The sequence below is a fragment of the Nyctereutes procyonoides genome, unplaced genomic scaffold (genome assembly GCF_905146905.1).
Source record: "Nyctereutes procyonoides isolate TBG_1078 unplaced genomic scaffold, NYPRO_anot_genome, whole genome shotgun sequence".
In the NCBI taxonomy this organism is placed as follows: domain Eukaryota; kingdom Metazoa; phylum Chordata; class Mammalia; order Carnivora; family Canidae; genus Nyctereutes; species Nyctereutes procyonoides.
In genome coordinates, this window is record NW_026575034.1 from 14,799,765 (window position 1) to 14,821,348 (window position 21,584).

At 44.1% G+C, this 21,584-nt stretch overlaps 1 protein-coding gene across 9 annotated transcripts in view; it reads right to left on the reverse strand.

The window, feature by feature from the left end:
- Positions 1-285: 285 nt before the first annotated feature.
- Positions 286-21,584, reverse strand: part of TEAD1 (TEA domain transcription factor 1) — a 268,997-nt gene continuing 247,698 nt past the window's right edge. For all 9 annotated transcript variants that reach the window (XM_055317566.1, XM_055317567.1, XM_055317568.1 and 6 more), the window contains 3 exons: positions 18,020-18,160; positions 13,689-13,841; positions 286-7,955 (listed from right to left, as the gene is read on the reverse strand). In XM_055317566.1, coding sequence (XP_055173541.1) covers positions 7,842-7,955; positions 13,689-13,841; positions 18,020-18,160 — 408 coding nt within the window. In that variant the 3' untranslated portion in view covers positions 286-7,841. The remainder of the gene's footprint in view (positions 7,956-13,688; positions 13,842-18,019; positions 18,161-21,584) is intronic.

Sequence of the window (21,584 nt, forward strand, 5' to 3'; positions counted from 1 at the left end):
TCCACCACTCACCAGTCATGATTTCAGAGGATGGGTCTCTTCTGAGCCTCAGTTGGGACTAATGTCACCTTCTTTGGAACTCTTGTAGGAACTAAAGGAAACAATGTATCCACATTGTATCGACACGCTTGGCCAGTGCCCAGCACACAGCACACTCAGTGGATGGAAGGCTTTTTTATGCAGGGCTGTGCTGCACCCACACCGGAATCACAAACCCCCCGGTTCACCCACAGCACATAATCACATGCCATTTTCAACAACATACACTTTTGCAGATAAAAAAGGTAACCCACACTTTCATTTTCTTTATTTTTCATTGATACCGTATGAATACAAAGTTTCTAGAAAGCTACAAAATGTCTACCACTTTATCAAGAAGGCATCAAAATGTGTCACTTTGCAAAGACATGAAAACACCTGCAGGAACTGACACAAAAATAGCATTTTTAGAGTGATGAAATAATTGCACTTAACTGTCATGGATATTAAAGTTATCACACATATGTACCGCGAAAGCTAGAATACATTTTTTTTTTTTTACAAAGCACTTTATAAAAAAATTCTCTGCACACAAACCCTATAATTTTCATATAACTATCATACTAAAGATAAATTCACTTTAAAGCCAACACTTAGAACATTTTTTTTAAACAAAAAGGTACCAGTACCTAAACACAGACATTAACAAATACAAGAATACTGTACTGCCAAGAGGTTTAACCAAATGCCTTTTTGAAAGTTTCTGCAAATAGTTTAAGAAAACGTGTGTGAGAATTGGCCCCCCCACCCCCATCTCTCCAATCGACTGAGGGGAACCTTATCACCCAGGGCCAGGTTCCCGAGCCCCCTCCCAGCTGCAGTACAATATCAAAGCGACCACTGACCAGATGAAGCGCTTACGTCACAAGCCCATCGTATACACGGGACACAAAGACACCGACTGTGAGAATCCCATTAAGTCATTTAGAACGTGAACGAACACACGTGGCAAAACCAATTTACATAAAATTTAAGCATATTCAAGAATTAAAGGCTATTCGGGTTTCTTTTTTAAACGTCACAAAATTTTTTGTTGTTGTTGTTTTTCAGGCACGTACTGTTTTTTTTTTTTTTTTTCCCTTCTCTGCAGGCAAGAGCCTATGGACAAAGGCCTACAGAAGTGAATCTTTCAAGGAGGTAACAGGGAGATGTATTTTTTTGTTGTTGTTAGGAAGTGCAGTTAATATCTAATTTACACAGTCAGACTAATCACAGAAAATGACTGATCCAAAATTAATAATAATAATAACAACAACAATAAAATAAGAGACCGGTTTCCAATTGATTTATACCTAGGTTCTGTTAACCTCTCAGAGACAGGGGAAGGGAAAACCATCTCGTAATGGAAGGCAGACGAAGGAGTCTACCTGAGCGAGGTGGAACCTCCTGGAATCTGACCCCATTTAATGAGGAAAGAGGGAACATAAATGCCATTGCAAATAAACTAAGACGATGTAGTGTGGCGTGGGACTGACCCCACGCGAATTCACAAAGAATAAAACAAGCTACAGCCTCAGGAAGTAGGACAATAAATACCAATATTTCATCTCAGTTAATGGTGCAGGACTTCAGCGAAACTACCCTCGCAATGCAGTAAATTTTAAACACAAAAACCTTCATTCTGAACAATATAAGCAACGAGCTTATGAGAGAAAACTATTGCCAAACAAAGCACAGTAACAGCTGAAAAGAGAAGCAGATGAACAAGTATTTGATTCATTTCTGTCCAGGTGCGGTACAGTACTGACAGGGGGCCTCAACTCAAGCGGCTAACTACCGCTCGTGTTAGCTCATTTTCGTTCTCACCATTTGATTTTTTTTTTCCTTGTAGAATTTTCTCTAAATACTCACAACTTGGTGTGGATAGAAATCACTCCTGAAATTTCAGAGCCCAGACAGGGTAATCTTAAAGACACCAGGGACAGACGAAAGAACGTAACGCATTAAGAGTTCAGAGGCTAACTTTCAAAGATGTCTCATGTCATTCTGGAGTCTATATTGGTAAAGGACAATTTTTTTTTTTTTTTTTTTTCTCCTGGCTTTTGTTTGGCTGGTGTTTTCGCCTTCTGGTCCTTTCCACTCCTCTTCCTTACCTCTATCAGTTTTCCCAATCTACACAAGGTTTGGATAAAAGCCAACAGCGGACTCTTAAAGGGCTGCCCTTTGGAGGGCTGGACCATTCTTTGAAAATGCCGAATTGTGAATGGTGCTCTTTGGAAGTTTCTCATAGCACATTCGTACACAACACTCAGAGTCAACGTTTTTTTGCCGTTGAGAAGAACACTTCGATTGTAATGACCCTAACTCATTTTTTGTTTTGTTTTGTTTGTTGTTCTGCGCTGGCATCTCAGTTTGAGGCTTCCAACTTCCAGAAGTGGTGTCACTGCGCAAACCAGAGAAGTGCGCGCTGTCGTCTGCATGGACAGGAGAGCCTCCACGGAGACTGAACACGAACACGAGGGGAAGGACAGCGCTGTCCACCGGCCGGAGAGTCTGTCGTCTGCGTGGCAGTCCCCTGGCGCGGACGCAGGGCTGGGGGGCGGGCGGGGGCCCCCGGGGGCGCGGACACGGGACGCAACAGTTCCCGGGGGCCGTCCTGCCGCGCCCTGGCGGACAGAGGCCTGTGGTTGGTTACTCATCCTGGTAAACCAAAGGCATTACGGTGATCTCAGAATATTTTTGGTCTCTCTACACAAATTATCGTTATATGGCAGCACTTTTCTAAGCTGGAATCTCAAACCAAAGGCACTTCCATGCTAGAGCGCAGAAGATTCATAAATAGCTAAGTATTTGGTCATGAATTTCGAAGGCAACTTTAAAAGTACAATTTGCTTTTCATAGTAAACCACGAAGTTGGAAAACCTTCCGTTTTGGTATATACGTTTGAGAGTGCGGTCAAGAACCGACTGCCGTTCAGTTTCCGATTTTCGACCAGGTGGGTCGGTTCCCTAGAGGGCTGGAGAAAATTGGGCTTACAAAAGAGAAATGAGAACCGTTTTTTGTTTTTTTTTGTTTTTGTCTTTTTTTTTTTTGCCTGTGCGGTTTCCAATACGGGGCCAATCAGTAAATGGACGCGGAGGGCTGGGTAGGACTAGGAAATCACTAAGGCACTGCTTACTGGAACGCTTTGGCAGCTCTGAATTTAAAACTCCCTAAAAAAAGTAACAGTAGTAAGAGAAATGCTTCCAGCTTACAAAAGGGCTCACAGTTCCGAGGCAGCCTTTTGCACTGCACACCCTACACGCAACGTCTCAAAAGATTTAAGGCTTTTCAGAAATGACATGTGCAGGGCTTTGCCACAGAAATATCAACATAAAGAAAGAAGCAATGCAGACATATGCTCTCAATGTCACAGGTGTGAACACCAACACACAGAATTGGTTCTACCCTTCGTCAGGACAGGTGTAGTGTACCAGACAGAGCATATACAAACTTAGACAAATTATATGTACCTGGTTTGTAAAATTGACTGTCATCTCAAGATGATTTAAATAATTTATGGTTGTACAAAAACAGACCGCTAAAGCCACTACAGTATCGAGACCTAAAGAAGACTTGGGTTTAAGCCATCTGGGGGCTTGTAACACCAAGTGCTGGGAACAGGGGCTGCTTTTTGGCTGGTCTGAGTGTGGGACTTTGCTGCTGGGATGCTTAGCAGATAAAGATTGGACTCAGAGTCTGTGGCGGGTGAATGGTCTTCAGGGTAAGCGAAAAGGCTCATCAGCTTTTGTATCTGCTTTGTGGGTGCCTCGTGTAGCTCCCGTCAGACCCGAGGCTCCGTGGGAGAGGTGGCGTTGGCATCGGGGTGATGCCGTGCTCTGGCCGAGGTGGGGGGGTTCTTAGGTCTCCCTCTGTCCTCTGCTCTGAGCTGTGCACACCTTTGTAGGCATCATTTAGGCATGAGCACCGAAGAGGACCAACCTCCACTGGGAGAGGCTGAGGGTTAAGTGGCGAGGTCCCAGAGCCTCACCCTTACTCTGTCACTAACCAGCTGGGTGACTTTGGGCAAGTCACCTCCCTGCTGGGCCCCAACTTTCTCATCCACTAAATGAAGGAGAATAGATTGTGCTCTCTTTTAGCTCAATAAAGGAAAATCTATCAGCCCTCTTCCAGAACTGGTCCCTCTCTCCTCCATCCTTAAAGGTGCAGCATTCCAAAGGCTTTCATAAATTCTAAGAACAGCACTGAGTGTAGGGCAGAGGGCAGAGGAAGACCAGAGGAAGTTTACCGAAATGATGAAAGCTTTGACAATGAGTCCCATAAGCTCACGAGAATAATGAACACAGCTGGAACTTCTTTTAAAGCTGGTAAACTTAAGGAATGAAGAGCGAATCACAGAGGCACCTTACACGGGTGAGCTGATTGTGGGGATGATGGTGACCAGCTGTTCCCAAGATCCTCAAGGGATGAAGGAATACTCTGTAGCAGGACAGACTCTGCTGTGAAAGAGGCTCTGAGTGGGAAGAGACCTGGAAGTAATGTCATTCGAGTAACATTCCTACCTGCCTCTTAACGACCTGAAACAAGGCTCCTAGGATAGCAAAGGGAAAAAGAAAATCTCAAATATGGTTGTGACCTGTGAGGTCTAGGGCAGTGGTTCTCAACTGGGGCGATACTGTGTTCCGTGGAACACTTGGCAACATCTGGAGATATTCTGGGTTGTGGCAACAGCAGGAAGGGTGTGAGAGAGGCCAAGGGTGTTGCTATACCTCCTACAATGCACAGGATCATCTCAGCAGAACAAAGGACTGCTCCCAACCGTCAACAGTGTAGACGCTGAGAACACCTGGCCCAGAGAAGTTTAGACCTTCTGGGATTCCAGAATCTGTCCTGAAGAAGTCCTGATAGTAATTTTAGGTCTTTTGCTAAGATGGAAACAAATGCCAACAGACCAGAGTCCAGTTCTTCTGCTCCTCCCTGTGTGGGCTGGGGAAGATGGGCCTCCAGACTCTAGTAAAAGTATGAGATGTCCCTGACTCAATGCTGGTAGTACAGGGTCACCAGGATATCTGGTATCTGAAAGAAAGCAATAAGGACAGAGGCCTGGAAAGGCTTTTTTACGGTTTGGGAAGCTTTATAGATGAAGGGAAAAGACTGCTATCAAGGATGAAAGACCCAAGACAGATTTGGATTAGGTGCTACAACACAAACCCCACCCCAGCACCTAATTTGGCAGAGACACAGAGAGGGCTAAGGGTTTGGGTAACTGGGATCAGAGGTTAAGAGAGGGAAACTGTCTGCCCTGGAGAAAATTGTAGAGGAACAAGACAAGAAGTAAATTTTTTAAGGCTCTTAGAAATGTTTTGAGAGCAAAAAGCAAACCTCCAGGTTGTTCTTGTAAATACCCCAAACTCAGCTAGGAAGGCATCTGGGGGATGGGGGCATAGCCTGCCTGGGGTATGCCCGTCTCTGGAGCCAACAGAACCACCCTGTAGGGGCTCTTCTTGGGTGTATTTGTGCTTTGAAAAGTAAATCCCGAGAGCCCTCCCGGCAGCACAGAAGAGCTCCATCCCTGCGTGGGAATGTGAATCAGACCAACTTCTCTCCTGGAAGTTCTGGGATGGCTCTGGCCATAGAAGATCCTTTACACCCTGTCACTGGGTCCTGGCCCTGGGAGGGAGGGGTTTCCTTAAGGAAAGATGGAGGTGACAGGAGCAAAAGAAACATCCATAGGAGGGGTGACCAAGAGACGTCATTAAGTATGATGACCATGGAAGAAGCTTCAGTGCCTGGGCAGAAGGCCAAATGGAAGGCCAGATGGAAGGGCAGATGACTAGGGCAATCCTTCAAAGACCCACTTAGAATCAGAGAATAAACATTAGTTTCTTTGCAGAGGGAAGACAGACATCATCCTACCGGCCTATCTGAGGGATGTGTGTTCCAAATGGGAGTTTTGCACTTTCTTCTCTGGTCTTCCCAGGAACCAGTGGCACGAGTTTGGGAGAGGTCAGGCTTGGTCTGGTGTCCTCCTATTTGCCACAAGCCAGCCACACCCTCGTGCTCATGACCACCAAACACTCTAATCAATGTGCCAGCAGGGTCAGAGCAGGTAACGGGACAGGGAAAGGGGTAAGTTCCTTGGATGTGAAAGAACAAGGTAATCATGTTCCAGCTTGATGAGAAAGCCCTGGTAGGTTTCACGACTTTACAAAACTTATTCCACGTTCTATCGTGTTAACCCACTCCTGGCAATTATAAAAAATGTCACTTTCCTCTGGGAAGTTGGGGCGTATACCCTGTCTCCTTCCCAATGAAGCACTTATGGAAAGAACCCAAGACATGTGGCCATTTCAAACCGACTCTGCCTGGGTGATGCTTTGGAATATTTTGGGTTGGAAAGTTGAATTTCTCCTGGGAAGAGAACCTCCCCAAACAAGTCTGTTTGGAAGAGTCCGAGAGAACACTGGGCCTCTCAAACCTCAAACAAGAACTGTGACTTATTGAGAGACGTTGAGGAAACAGATGTCCTTAAAGAATATATCTAGATCTATGGACGCAGACTGCGATATACATACATATCAGCACCGAGCAAACTGAGTGACACTGAATAGATGTTCAATAAATAGGTGTTTAATAACTATATATGTATATGTGTGTGGATGTACACACAAACACATAAGTACACATACAGTTATAGCAGGTTAATACGCGTGCTGGTTCACCAGAAATAATTTATCCACAGGCTGGTGAGGATGCTTGCAAGTTTCTGGGGAGCAGAGACGCTAAAACTGATGAGCCTTTTACTTGTTTGGTTGATGAAATTTCTCCCAGCCACAGGATTTTTCTATACTTTGCAGCTCACAGTGCAGTATTCAATGCCAATTTTAAATTTTTGTTATTAAATTTCAGTGGTTCAAACATTTACTCATCTTAGTAAAAAATTTGGTTGTCCATATAAAATATAACTGCACACACAAGACTATAAACATTGTACGTTTAGATTTTCAGTATTTATCTACTTATTGCAAAAAGAGCCATCTTTTTTCATTAAATAATCATCACATTAGTACAATACAATTTTATATTTTTTAAATATACTATATATGTTAAGGATAAGGGGTGAAGTTTTCTTCCTTTGTAATACCTGTTCAAGAGTTTAATGGATTAAGAGATTAGTTTTAACCTTGAGAGAGAGAGAAAAAAAAAGTACAAATTTGTCTCATTAGAATATTTCTACCAAGCATTTAAGGCTATATTTTAACATTTGGTTTCAAAAAGAAAGAAAAGTTTCATTTAAAAAATAATTTAGTGAATTACATTCTTTCATAACTTCCACCCTAATTAGTTACAAAGATAAGTCTAAAGATTCTTAGTTTTGTGTACTAATTTACATTTATATTTAAAGATTAATTTTACTTGTATCTTAAAACAAGAATTTTATGTTGGAAAAAAAAAAAGAACTAAATACATTTGTATAAAGGCTGTAAATGTCCCATGGCAAATGCTCTGTCTCAAATTTTTTTCTACCACAATTAGAAATAGGTCTCTGCAGACAGAGACCCGGGTTCTTAAGGATCACCTTTCCCGAGGAATTGTGGGCCGTGGATCTAAAGAACACGTAGAAACAACTCGATTTCTCTTTTTACAACTGTACCAGAACTTCACAGCTACAATGATAGTAGGAACACATGAAAAAATGACTTCACTCAAACAGGATTTAGAAAAAGTCAGGGTGACCTCAGGGTCAGGGCACCCCCCTGTGTGGTGAGGTTTACAGTCATTCAATAATGGAGAGAGTGTGTGTGTGCGCACATACGTGTGTGTGTGTATATACAGATATCTATATATATAAATAACCATGTTCAGTCCTTTACAAGCCTGTAAATATGATGCTGTGCTCCATGTTCACTATTTGAAACTTCAAATACACAGGCCATGCAGAGGAGAGTTTCTTGTGTATCCCTGTTTGTTACCACCTGTTAAAAAAAAAAAGTATATATATGTACATATACAGAGAGAGAGAGAGAGAGAGAGAGAGAGAGAGACCCACACGGATGAACACACTGCCCACCTGTGCCACTAGGACTTGCCTGGAGAGGAACTGTCTGAAGCCCAGCAGGTAGACTGCTGGCGATGCCCCAGCCTCCCTCTACTCCCTCCAGCACAAACTTAGGGTACTTATGGGTCCGACCTGAACCCTATCTGGACTTAGTTACCACGTGTAAGAAACTCCTTAAGGACAGGGTCTCACCCATAATTGGAGCCCACAAGAATTCGTGTTTTTTGGGAGGGTCGATTTCAATAATTCTGTCCCATGCGACAGTCATTTATCCCAGGAATTGCCTCCTAGCTTACTCCTAAGCTCCTACTAGATTTGTTTCAGAGCAGCCCAGGACAGATGTGAGCCCCACGAACACCTGGCTCGGCGCTGTTAGCCAGCAGTGCTGAGACTCTGTGAAATACACGCCACGCAAGGCACTGTGGCAGGGTCACGTCAAGTGACCACTCTTTCAACTTACGCAAGGCTTTTACCTTTTGAAATGAGCTCTGAAATATTCATGTGCTTCCCCTCTTGGCTCAAGACTCTGGACTCCAGCTCTCTCCTCCTTGTGCCCATGGGCCTAGTCTGCGTTATCTTCAGAGACAGGATCTGACCCAGGGCGCCGTGGCTGCTGCCCACCTCCCAGGGCCATTCTCAGAAGGAACTTTCTAAAAGCAGATCTAGCCCAACTGCCCAACAGCTTCTGTGATACTATTTTATGTGGTTTCTAGACAGCTCAGTCTCTTCAAACCCTGGGAATCTGAGGGCCTAGCCCAGTGCATTGGCGTGGGGTCGGGGGGCGTGTTCCCTGCCCTGTCAGGCTGCTTCACTCATTCCGTGTCCCCTACCCTCAAGGCATCCAAGGGTAAGGTCTCTGCCTGAAGAATAAAGATGCACACACTTATCATTTTCCCATCAGAGCATACAGTTCAGTCTGTAAATACACCTAGATTTGTGTGACTAAAAAAAAAAAAAAATGCCCACATAGGCTGTCAGTTCCTGAAGAACAGGGACCGTGCTTCCTAGTGACATGCTTGGCGCTCCAGTTTTTTTTTTCCCCCACAGTTGTTTATACATTTGCTGAATGGATGGCAATGGACAGAACAGCCAACATGTAGTGACTGCTTAGCACGTGTCTACTCGGTCTTAAATGCTTCACACACATCATCTCATACGTGTTACATGTCTGTGAGCAGGTGCCGTTATCAGCTCCTCTTAGGCAGAGACGGAGGCCGTGTGTGTGTGTGTGTGTGTGTGTGTGTGTGTGTATGTGTGTATGTGTGTGAGATTAAAGGTTATAGAACTGTCAACCAGGGGATCCCTGGGTGGCTCAGAGGTTTAGCGCTGCCTTTAGCCCAGGGCATGATCCTGGAGTCCCAGGATCGAGTCCCACTTCGGGCTCCCTGCGGGTAGCCTGCTTCTCTCTCTGCCTGTGTCTCTGCCTCACTCTGTGTGTCTCTCATGAATAAATAAAAATCTTTAAAAAAGGAAATGCCATGTCCTGCTGCTTTTACCTCCCCAATGGTTCTTGAATCCATCCCCTTCTGCGCTGCCAGGGCCCAGAGCAGCAGCCAAGCGCCCAGACCCCCCTGCACCAGCCCCCCCTCCCCACCCCCAGGAGCCACGCTGGCTCATACTACTCCCAGGGGTACACAAGCAGCCACAAAAAACCTGTGAGGAGAACTCTGATAACATCACTCTCTGGCTTAAAAACCCTGGTGGCCTGTATTCAACTTCCAAACTGTAGGGTGAAGAGAAAACCTGCCCTCAAGCCTACAAGGCCCAGGAGACCCTGCCCCACCTGGCTGTTCCTAGCCGGCCAGCTCGCTGCTCCTTGCTCCGCGCTCTCTCCACACCAGCCACCCCACCCTATTTCCAGTCCTCCTGCTTGTCTGCCCACCTGCAGTGCTTTTCTCTACCCTCTCTTCCTAGTCATCTGGCAGGGATGCCTCAACCGTTTCTTCCTGAGGGAAGCCGCCTCTGACCTCCCTCACTAGGTCAAACGCTCTTGTCACACGGTCTCTCGGCACCATGTACCTTCTCCTGCCAACCGCCTGCCACTGTTTGGTTTGCCTCCTTTTTGTGATGGCTTGACAAATACCTGCCTGCCTCGGACGCCTCCACGACGGCTGCCCCGCCCCCAGCTAGTTCACACCCCAACACCTGACACTTAAGAACACACTCATGGAATGGCACTTTTCTTGCTAAATTTGAAAAATACCTGTTTATCCATCAACACCAAGTAAATACCATCTTTTAACATCCCTGGGAATCCCCCCACTTCAATCCAGCCACAGGTATGTAAACTATCCTGTATGTCCAGGTGTCTGTTTCTCAAGAGGACCACAGCCATGTATTGCACAAATGTACTGTAACCATTTATTTACAGGCCTCTTTCCTCCTAGCAGGCCAACGTTTACGATGGGATAGGCACTGTGTTTTATCTGTAGTGTTTTCTGGCAGCTAGTCCCATCGTTTAGCTGAATGAATGAAAATATTCTCAACAACCTTCGAGGTGGCGTGCACAGACCTGGGCATTCTGTTTGTAAATGGAGGAAGAAACAGAGTTTACAGACTTTAAATGACTTACCCAAGCCCAGGTCATAAAAATAGAATTGGGTCTTAAACCCCAGTCTTCTGGTTCCATGATCATGAAATATCCAGCGAAGTGTCTTTCCTATTTTTAAGTCTTAATTTATGTCTGTCGCTAGCTCTGTGACCTCAGTTAAGCCTACCTACCATCCCTCATCCATAAAATGGGAATTAAGATGATCTCAGAGTTCTGCAGTGAAAATTTCATAACATTTACAGAAGATTTAGCACTGTGTGCCTGGAACCTCTCTGATCGACCTGACCTTGCAAACTCTCTAGGAGAGACTATGTCCTATTTATCTTTTTCCTTTTCCTTTTTTAAAGTAGGCTCCAGGCCCAACGCAGAGCTTGAACTCATGACCCTGAGATCATACGCCACATGGTCTACCAACTGGGCCAGCCAGGTGTCCTGAATATGTCCTAGTCTTCCAGATTAAGAGTCAAAAGAAAAAAAAATGTTTCTAGAGAGCTGTATGTATGTCTGAATACAACTTCCAAAGGTGACAGGAATACCTGATCTATAATTTAGTTACTGTGGTCCTCAGTCTGTTTGCATATGGTCACTAAGGCCCCACATTTACAGGTTCACTTCAATCTCTGTATCATTCCGATGAAATCAGAGTCTAGCTCACCAGCCAGTAAGGTCGGACTTGATCTTTCTGACACAGGCTTTGTAACCCAATACCGAGTAAAATATCTACAACTATATCCAGCAGCTGCCTACTTCTGAGGAAGAGCTGGAAAGTACTATTTCTCCTTTCATGATCAGTGAGACGACTTGACCCTCATAATCCAGGAGTGCTGGTTTAGTTTCAGTTCCTCTAAAAGCCAAAATATTACTTCTAGCAGATATTTATTGAGAGCTACTGATTCTTCATAGCAAAGAAATTTCTCTAGTTGCTTACTGATACGTTTTGGAATTAATTTAATGTTCTCTGGACATTTGGCTGCTTGAAGTCACATGTTCTGAAGGAGCACTACTGATTTGATTTCATGGATTTTGTGGCTAACAGATGCCTTAAATTTCTTCCAGGCCTTGTTTTCCTCAGCTATGCTCTGCGAGGTAGGGTTAGGGAATGAGGCATATTCCTTAAAATGCTCAAGCAGACTCAGAACTGGTTTGTATGAACAGCTAAGACTGCTTGAGGGTGGGCTGGCCATTCACTCAGAGAGTTTGGGTTAATTCCTAAGGCTATGAACTGTCCCTCCCAAGGGATGAGACACTCATTTTCTGCCCATCTGAGTACAAGAGTCACCTTTGGAACTAGCAAGAAACAGCTGTGTGACAGGTACCTGCCCGCACCCCAAACCGTGAACTGCTCAATTTTCACTAACGACCATTAAAGAACAAGACACTAATACATTTAATACTTATTAAAGAACAGGTTTTCCAAAGTTTCCCCCAGATTGCTAGTTTCTCATGGACACGGCTGAGAATCTGCTGAGAGTCTCTCTGGGGAATAAATGAAAAGCACATGCAAAACTGTCTGCCAAGTTTTTGCCCGTTATGTGTCTGGGAACTCTTGGGACTCCCTGCAGCTCATTCAGCTATCCCCTAGAGCAGTGGGGCTCCATCTCAATGACCCGGGGACCTATAAAAATGAGACAAATACCGTGATGCTGGGCGGGCCCCACTTTCAGGTATTCTGGTTTTATTTATCTCAGCTGGGGCCCAGGCCCCAGAAATTTAAAGCTTCCTGGGTGAATCTGATATGTAGAAGGATTTTAATTTTTATAGTTTTACTTATTCGGGTTTTTCTACTGGTGTGAGGAAACTGGCTCCCACAGGCTCTTGAGAGTTAAATACGAAGAAATTTCGTAAGCTGGACAACGACTGGTGCCTTGAAGTTGACCTTGGAAGTGAATGTATACCATGGGAATGAGCAAATGCTAATATATCAGGGTGTTGAGGGGAGGTTGAGGGACAGGTTTCTTCTTCTTCTTTTTTTTTTTTTTTTTAAAGTAGCATACCACTGATTGAGAACCCTGATCTCAATGGATCCAAAGCCTCTGGAACCCTGATCTCAATGGATCCAAAGATCTTCTGTTCTAAGTACTCTAGTTCTTAATCCTAGTAACAGATGAACAAAGCAGGGCTTCAGAAGGCTGAATACTTGACCATGATACTAGTATCATCGTTACCCCTTTTAGCAAAACTTTCCAAGTTTTGTTTTGGCATTTTTCCTTTGGTTAAATCAAAGAATGTTAATTTTTTCAAAAATGAGCCTTATGAAACCCATTACTATGTATTTCATAGGCAGATTTTTGAGGACAACCCTGTTTTTATAACCTTACCAGGTCTCCAAATGAAGCCCCTAAGAGAAATCTGTTTTAAAGTTAAATATTAGGGGTCCCTCCCCTACTCCCTGGCATTGCCCTGGGAGTAACTGGAAACTTCTCCCACTGGGACCCTGGCCACCACTGCTTTCACTTTCCCTTGAACTGTCCAAGTTTGGACCATACTTTTCAGCCTATTGAGAGTATTTCCTGGGCATGACATTCTCTTTTAATTTGTGTTTCTCATGGTGCTGAGGGTTTGCCCTTTGCTATTTTAATGTCCGTTATTTCCTAGAAGGCCTTGCAATCCATCGTGAAATGAGTCAAAGACGAACCCACGGACTGTTTTGGTCCCAACTCACTCTCTGTATACTATGCTGCTGGGACTTCCATGTGGCCGACACAGGAAAGACCTCGGCAACTATAAAAAATATAAATGCCTGGCTTCTATCCTCAGACATCCTGATTTCATTGATCTAGGATGCAGCCTTGGTGCTGGGCTTTTAGAAATTCCTAAGTTTTTTAAAAGTTCTCTGTGCCTTTCTAACATGCAGCTGAATTTTACCCACTTGAATTCCAGTTTTCCCAAGCTTAGAAAAGCTTATTAGCCCCACCACATGAGACCCTGTCTCGTCTACAGACTCAAGCGCAAACAGAGCCCAAGCTTGCCCTGGCCGCTGCGGATTCAGATGGTGACCGACCACCAGCTCACGCAGCATCCCTACCTGGCCACCTGCCTGTCCCTCCCCACCAGCCCCAGACTGTGTCTGCCACAAGAGGAAAGAGGCAAAACAGTTACCAATAAAATTGTGAAGTTTTCCAAAACGCTGTTCATCATATATTTCTCTGGTAAGTGTTTGAGCTTGTGGATGAAGTTTATCATATATTCACACATCGGGGAGCGGTTTATTCGGTACACAAACCGGCCGTTCTCAAACCTTGCATACTCCGTCTGTGAGGGGAAAAAGGAGTTGAGCACATTTACACTTCTGACTTCAAAATACATGAAAAAGCTATTGCTGCCTGCAAAAGCATTTTTCCTTTTTCAACACGAATCATCTGTTAAGTGCTGTCCTATTTACATAATTAAAAAAAGAGTCCCAATGCCAAACTTAATGCCATGCTCAGCAATCCATTATATTTCTACAAACGAAAAAAGTGGAAACAGGATAGCTATAAAGAAGGGTTGTCTAGGTCAGAAAGAAATATAATCACCTACTTCGTGATTTTCTGCCTGGAAATCTGGGAGAGCGGGCCCAGTCAACTACAATTCTTCAAGGAGCCCAGAGAAAATCCTCCTCTGCTGTTAATACAGGCCTCACAGGCCAACGACCAAGGTAGCTAATTTCTCTATCTCAGGTAAAACAACTTCACAATGATCACGAGCTCCTGACTGGGAGTTATTTATGTTTTTAATAAACACGGAAAAGAAAGAAAATACCGGTATTGAAGATTCCCCAGAAGCACTCAGAAATAACACACCCCCTAGGTAGACTTGGACCAAAGAGTACGAATTAAAAAGGAAATTACAAACTATCTCAAGAGTAATGAAAAGGAAAATACTTGACATGAAAATTAGGGGACCCGACCAAGCTATACTTGGAGGAAACTTAACAAAGCAGCTTCATTGAGTTCGTCATGAAAGATGAACAATTACAGAACCAACCACGTCTTAATTTTTTTTTTTAAACCCACAAAATAAACCCAAGCTACAAAGAAACCAAAAGAAACCAGGAATAGGAAATTAATAAAGATAAAAGCTCAAATCGATGTTAACAGAAATAAAAAATGTGGACTAAATAAATTTAAAAACTGGTTTTTTAAAAAGTCAAAACAAAATCAAGCCTTCACAAGCTTAAGAGAGAAAAAAGACAAAACCACAATTACAGTAGAAACTGGGAGATTTGTAAAAGGTTACTTCATATAATTCCAAGGCAAAAAAAGACAAGAAAAAGTCTGATTTCCCAGCAAAATATGAATTACTAATACTGAACCATGAAGGAGAAAACTTGACAAGGTCCATTACTGTGGAAATGGCCAAAAAATTGTTCAGAGACTCATCATGGAGAAAGGTACAAAGACCAAACAGTTTCATCGCTGAGTTTTATCCAACTCTTAAAGAACAATTATTCTCTCTGTGTTACACAAACTAGGCCAGACCGCAGGAAAAGGCAGGTATCCCAATTCCTTTTATGAAATTGATGGATATAAGGAAATTTAAAAAGGGACAGACTAGTCACTTAAGATCTCATGTCGACTAGTAAAGAGAATACATCAGTGTGTTCAAAGTACGACTTTCCTCAGGAATGCTGTGGTGGCTCCTGTATAGGACACGTATGAACTCATGTCCATAAATTGGAGGAAAATCATACTAAAAGATGCTGAAAAGGCATTTGATAAAATACTGCGGGGTTGCTAATAAAAATCCTAAGGACAACAGGAATAGAAAGAAAGCAGTTAAATATAAAATAAAGATTATTTATAAAATCCAACAGTAAGTAAAACCCAGAATGACAAAACACCAAAACCACCTCTATGGACAGCGGTAACTACACAGGGATACTCACCATCCTACTTCTTTTTATGACAGTGATGGAGGTTTTAACAAATGGAAAGAAGGAGAAAATAATCATAATAGGAAAAGTGGCATAAACATTGGAAAAGAAGAGATAAAATAAAGTCTTCTCTTTTTGCTGCTATGACTATATATATAGAAAAATCCAAGAATCTAGGGGAAAAAAACTAGAGATAAATAAGAGAATGTAATTAAGATGGCCAGATAAAACATATATAAGCAAAAACCAAGAGTGTTTCTCTATTCTAGTAATTAAGATCTAGAAATTGGAACTGCATTAATAAATTACATAATATTTAGAAATATATTTATTTTTTTATTTTTAGAAATATATTTAACAAAAAGGGCATAACCCTGTATGTGAAAACTATAAAATCTTGTTAAGATAAATGAGATGGAAATGCAAATAGGTTCTCGATTGGAAAGATTTAGTATTGGTAAGTTATCAATTTATCCCAGAATAAAATCTAAAGTTAGTAGAATTACGATTAGATTGATCAAGCAAGGTTTTTGGTTTTCTTTACTTTTTTTTTTTTCTTTTTATAGTGATTTCATTTTTTTGGGAGAATAAATGCTGGTCACCAGCTTAGAAAATATATGGAAAAGAAGAATGGCCAGATTGACTTGCATCAGGAGACGTAAGAATGTACCGTAAAGCCACTGTAATCACATCAACGTGGTCCTGGGACATGCACAGATAAAGCAGAGGGTGGAATCAGAGAGACTCCAGGAACGGCTCCCAGGACAGGTGGTATCTTAAAGGGGACAGATCTCAGATTTACTCAGCGGGAAAAGGATGAATCATTTAATAAATTGTTCTGACACCAATGCCTGTGTATTTGGAAGACGATAGAAACAGACTCCCATTTCACACCAAATGCAGAAATACATTCTAAGTGAATTAAAAGCTTAATTATAAAACGCCACCTGCCACACTCACACTACCTTCTCCATGAAAATTCCTGGGGCTTTATCAATCATAGACAACCTTTTCCTGCTTCCTGAACTGACAGAAAGCTTGGGCTGTGTTGTTGGAGGACCCAATGAAAAAAAGAGTTTTTGGAATCTGGGAAACTAAGTAACTCGTCTGGTTCATTTTGTCCAGGCAGGACACGCATTGAGCTGGCTCCCTTCCTCCCTCATCCTTTGATGTCCTCTGCTGGTGTCACCATTCCACTCACCCCAGGGCTGGCTCCTGCTCCCCAAATTTAACCCCTTGTTCTTGTGCTGCTATTCCCTCTCAACATCTAGTTTTCCAAACCCATAGCTTTCATGATCTATAATGCTTAGGGTTCCTGGTAAGTATTCTCAGTCTTTATCTGTCTTCCAAATTCTTATCTTGCATCTAGAATCATCCCGACTGTGGGCTCTTCAAGACTTTTACTTTCTTGTCTCCGCCGGTGGCAGCACTGTCCTCACAAACACACAACATGGGACCTCTGACTCTTTGTCCTCATGAACTTTTTAAAAATATCCAGTGAGTTCCTAAGTTCTGCTCAAATGTCTTACCCTAGATTCCCACTGCTACAGTTTACTGAAGCTCAGGAGACCTAGGCTCCCCTCAATCCTCTAGCCAATTCGCTTCCATCCTCTCTGGCTAGTGTAACCTCCTCCACAGTGTCCTCAGGATGCCTGTCCTGTGCTTGGGAGGCTACCAGGGGCCGCAGCATCCAGGATCCTTACTCTTCAGCTCGAAGTCTTACCAAACCCACACGCTGGCCCGTGCCCTCCTTCCCAGCACATGCTTCCTCTCCTGTCTCCCGACTTGGCACAAAGTCTGCCACAGTCAAACTGGGCTCTGGGACCTGTGGCTCCGGGACCACCGTGAACAAAAGCTACTCACTGAACATGGATTGGCTGGCTAATGGGAGAAAACACTGGAAAATTCGACTTTACGTGGAATGTCAACTGCAAACAGTATTTATTTATACAAAGCAACCCACCTGTTTTTCTTTCAGGGGGTTAAAAAAAAAAAAGAACATACATTTTTGAAAGGGAGGGAGGAAGGAAATATAAAAACTACAAATAGGTATTTGATCCCAGTATGTGCTGTGCTATAATCTGTCTCAAAGAATTAAAGGAATGGAAATGCAGAAGTGCCACCACTCGGGGTGTCAGGGTTTTAGAAGGCAGGTGCTAACCAGCTGAATTTCATCTTGGCTGTTATCTACAATGCCTGCAAGTGCTCTTGGACTTGGGGGTAGGAAGGGCCCCGTCTGCTGGGTGGCAGGGCCTGTATGGACTGACTTCCACACCAGGGCACCCCCACGAGACCCCGGGTTGGATGGGGCAGGCCGCAGAAGGCAGGGGGCCACAGTCAGGGAGGGTTAGCCTGGGGCTTCCTCTCTGCCTTCCTCCACTTGCTTTCAAATCATTTGGTCTTGTTAAGAAGTAATACGAAAAAAAAAAAAAAAGAAGAAGTAATACGAGAGCTGGGAGAGAGGGGGAGAGGGAGGAGATGCCAAGAAAGTAAAACTCTCTGCTCCAGTGAAAGTTGAAAGGAAGGCGACAGTCTGCCCTCAGGTGAAGATTCCGGCGCACAGACGCCTACTTACCTCTACTTTTTCTACTACTTGCTTCCCAAAGGAGCACACTTTGGTGGAACAGGTGACGGTCATGTTTTCAGAGCTCTCGTACTGACTCGTTACACCATAAAAAGCCCCGGCATCATCCTGGATACTGCAGTTCAGGTCAGCCTGTTGGAAAAGAAACGGAGGTGGGGGTTATCATCTCATGGCCGGAGTCATGGCAGATGTGGCCCGGGGAGGCGGTGAGGTGATGCTCATCTCAAAGCAAGTTCCATGGCCCACTGGTTGTTGCTTGAAGAGTGCGCTAACTCCAGCTGTCTTCCCTTGAAATGACAACCCTACACACATCTACTTCAATTTGCTGTGTTCAGTACACAAGAATACTGTACCCTTGTTATAAAAGATCCACGAGGTCTCTGAAATGTGTGCAAAAGCAGTATGTGAGCAGTGTTCACAGTCACTAATCTGTAGATATATTTAAAGATTTGTTTATTTGAGAGAGACTGAAAGTGTGGAGGGAGGGGCAGAGGGAGAGGGAGAGAATCCTTAAGCAGGTGCCCCACTGAGCACAGAGCCAGATGCGGGGCTCGATCCCAGGACCCTGAGATCACGACCTGAGTGGACATCGAGAGTCCATCGCTTAACGGACCGAGCCACCCAGGCACCCTAATACATAGATATATTTAAAAAAACAGGAGATCTATAGCTGACCAGCCATTTGTTATATATGCAAAAACAGAAACTTCATTACAAATTACAGCATCCAAAGGCAAATGGTTCCTAGTAAAGACTGGCTTAGAAACCTGCTAAATAAAGAATAATTCCCACTCATTTAAGGTATTTCATGATTACCTACTATGTGAGGTTCATGCTAGATACTACTTAGGACTACAAACAGGAGTTATATACATAAAATAGCTATTGTAGATATAGAAATAGTACCACCAAAGGTGCTCAGAGTCCACACAATGGAAGGCATGACTTTCAGCCAAGGGAATTACTTACGGAATGGTTACGATGAGCAGAGATGGGCTGAGGGGACACTGGGGGCAGAAGGGATCTAAAAAAAAAGGTGTGGCGTGCAGGCTACAGGAAACGGGGACCCTCTGAAAGTTCTGGCACATAGTGGTTTTGTGATCAGAACTATTTCTGGGATAGATGTCTCAGTGTGGGATAGTGTCCACTGCAGAGGGAGGCTGGGAGGCCACGGCAATGGCTGGGCCACCAATGGAGGGCTCCCTCCCCTCCAATACCTACCAACTGGCTATGGCACACACCAGACACTGGGCATGGAGCTGGGGATCAGAGTGAGGCAGACCTGGGCCAGTCCCTGCTGCCACGGGCTCTCAATTTAGTAGGAAGGACACCACCATGGGGATGAGTGCTCCTGAAAGAGGCACAGAGGGCCACGAGAACCAACGTCAGGGTCAGGGAAGCTTCCAAGAATGATGCAGCTCAGATCCAACAGAAGGAGAGCCAGCCTAGGCAGGTGAACACGCCCTGAGTGGGTAAAATGTATACAGAAACAGAAACAAGGCTAAGGAATGGCTGGGCTAAAGGGAGCAAGGGCAGGAGGATGGCAGGAGAGGTGGGCGGGTTTCGGTCTTAAATTCTCAAACCAAGGGACACAGGAGATGTACATGCACAGGCGGGCCCCGGTGACAGGTAATGGCTGCACCTGTGCTCCTACAGGGCCCCCTGAGCACAGTGTGGAGACGACTCCAGCCGAGTGGAAGCACAGGCACGGATAGGGCCGGGGGAGGTCGAAGCGGTCCACGCAAGGGATGGACAGTGGATCCACACCGCTGTGGGGTCTGGGGACACACGGGTGGACCTGACACCCAGTCGAGACCCAGTCTGTGAGGTTTGGCACATTGCGGCTAGCTAACTGTAACACCCTGACCGCAGTAACCATTAAGAAGACCTGAGTCATCCCCCATAGATTTTTAATAAGGATCTGCACTTGAATTTCCTTCTTGAACTGAGGACCAAGAAAATGTCCCTTTCCTTAGGCAAAACTTATTTTCTGGCTTCAAATAAAAAGAACCAGATGCTTTACATCCCCCCTCCTCCTTTTTTGTTACATGCCAAGAAATTCAAAGCTAAATTCGGAGCTCAACTTGAGTAATTACCTATCCCAGGTAGTTCTCATAGCTACTAAACCGCCAGCGTACGGCTCCTTTTACGGGATTACAATCTGCTTTTACTTGTACTTGTCCAGTTTTATATTACTCATAAATTTAGTAACACTCTTTCACATTTTGCTTTTGGGAATTATATAGGGTGCAAACTGTAAATAAATAAAAATACCCAGGTGTACATTTTTCTCACATTCAAAGGTTTGATGTTGGCTCCGTGAAAGGATAGCGAGAAAGGATGATGTCTGAACCTGACTGCAATCTGCCCCGGAGCTCCTGGCGGCTGCTGAGCTCCAGCCGCCAGGACAACGTTACCAACGTGTCCAAGGCACACACGGGAGCTCCGAGCTGGGATTCCATCTAGCTTTCCAGGGCAGCTGCCACTTGGCCCGCACCTTTTAAAAGTGGGCCTTCAAGGGGCACCTGTGTGGAATAGTCGGTTAAGCACCTGACTCTTGGTTTTGGCTCAGGTGGTGATCTCAGGGTCGTAGGATTGAACCCTGCGTCCAGCTCCATGCTCAGTGTGGAGTCTGCTTAAGATTCTCTCTCCCTCTTCTTTTGCACCTCCCCTCCCCATTTCTCTCTCAAAGAAATAAACCTTAGGGGGGGAAAAAAAGCAGGGACAGCTGAGTGGCTCAGTGGTTGGGCACCTGTCTTCAGCACTTCAGGTCAGGTCATGATTCCCAGGGTCCTGGGAATCAGCTCAGGTACTTTCCAGTGGTGACATTTATGCTTTCACGATTATGGTACAGTTTGTGTCAAAAGTTTTAGTTTTTTTCTTAAAAAAACTTTAAAAACACATGCGGTAAGTAAAAAACAAAACAAAACAAAAAAGTCAAACTGGAATGTACATTTTATTTCTACCCCCAATCTTGCCAACTTCCCTACTGGTGTCCCGCGTTGTTTCTCAAGTGTCCTTTTGGAGATAGCTACATGCAGATACACAAGCATACACATCCGCTTTTGTGTGTGTGTGTACACAAAAAATGGTGCTCTTCGAAACTTTGTTGAAAAACAGTAGAGCTACATCCTAGGACTCAGACATTACTGATATGAAATATCAGTTTTAGGAATAACAGCCATTTTAAAACCTGAGCAGCCCCGCATTTCAGTGGCTGCATACTATTCCATTCCACAGATGCACCCTAATAATTACTAACTGCTCTACTGATGGACACTTCGGTGCCCCCCAACATGGATGCAGTCATGAGTGCAGGTACAGCAGGTGCCAACAGAAATTACTTTTACTCTCTTTTCTTTCAACTTAAAAAAGTTCCCAACATTGAAAGGGGTTTGATGAACTATAAATACACGGATAGTGAATAGATTCATTTAAACTACTCATTATTTTTGATACAATCAAGTTGTTTTGTAAGACTGGTGAACAGTCAAAAGCAGTCTGGTGTTTTTGGTGTGAGTGGAGCGGGAAGGTGCACAGGGTTGGAGACGTGGGT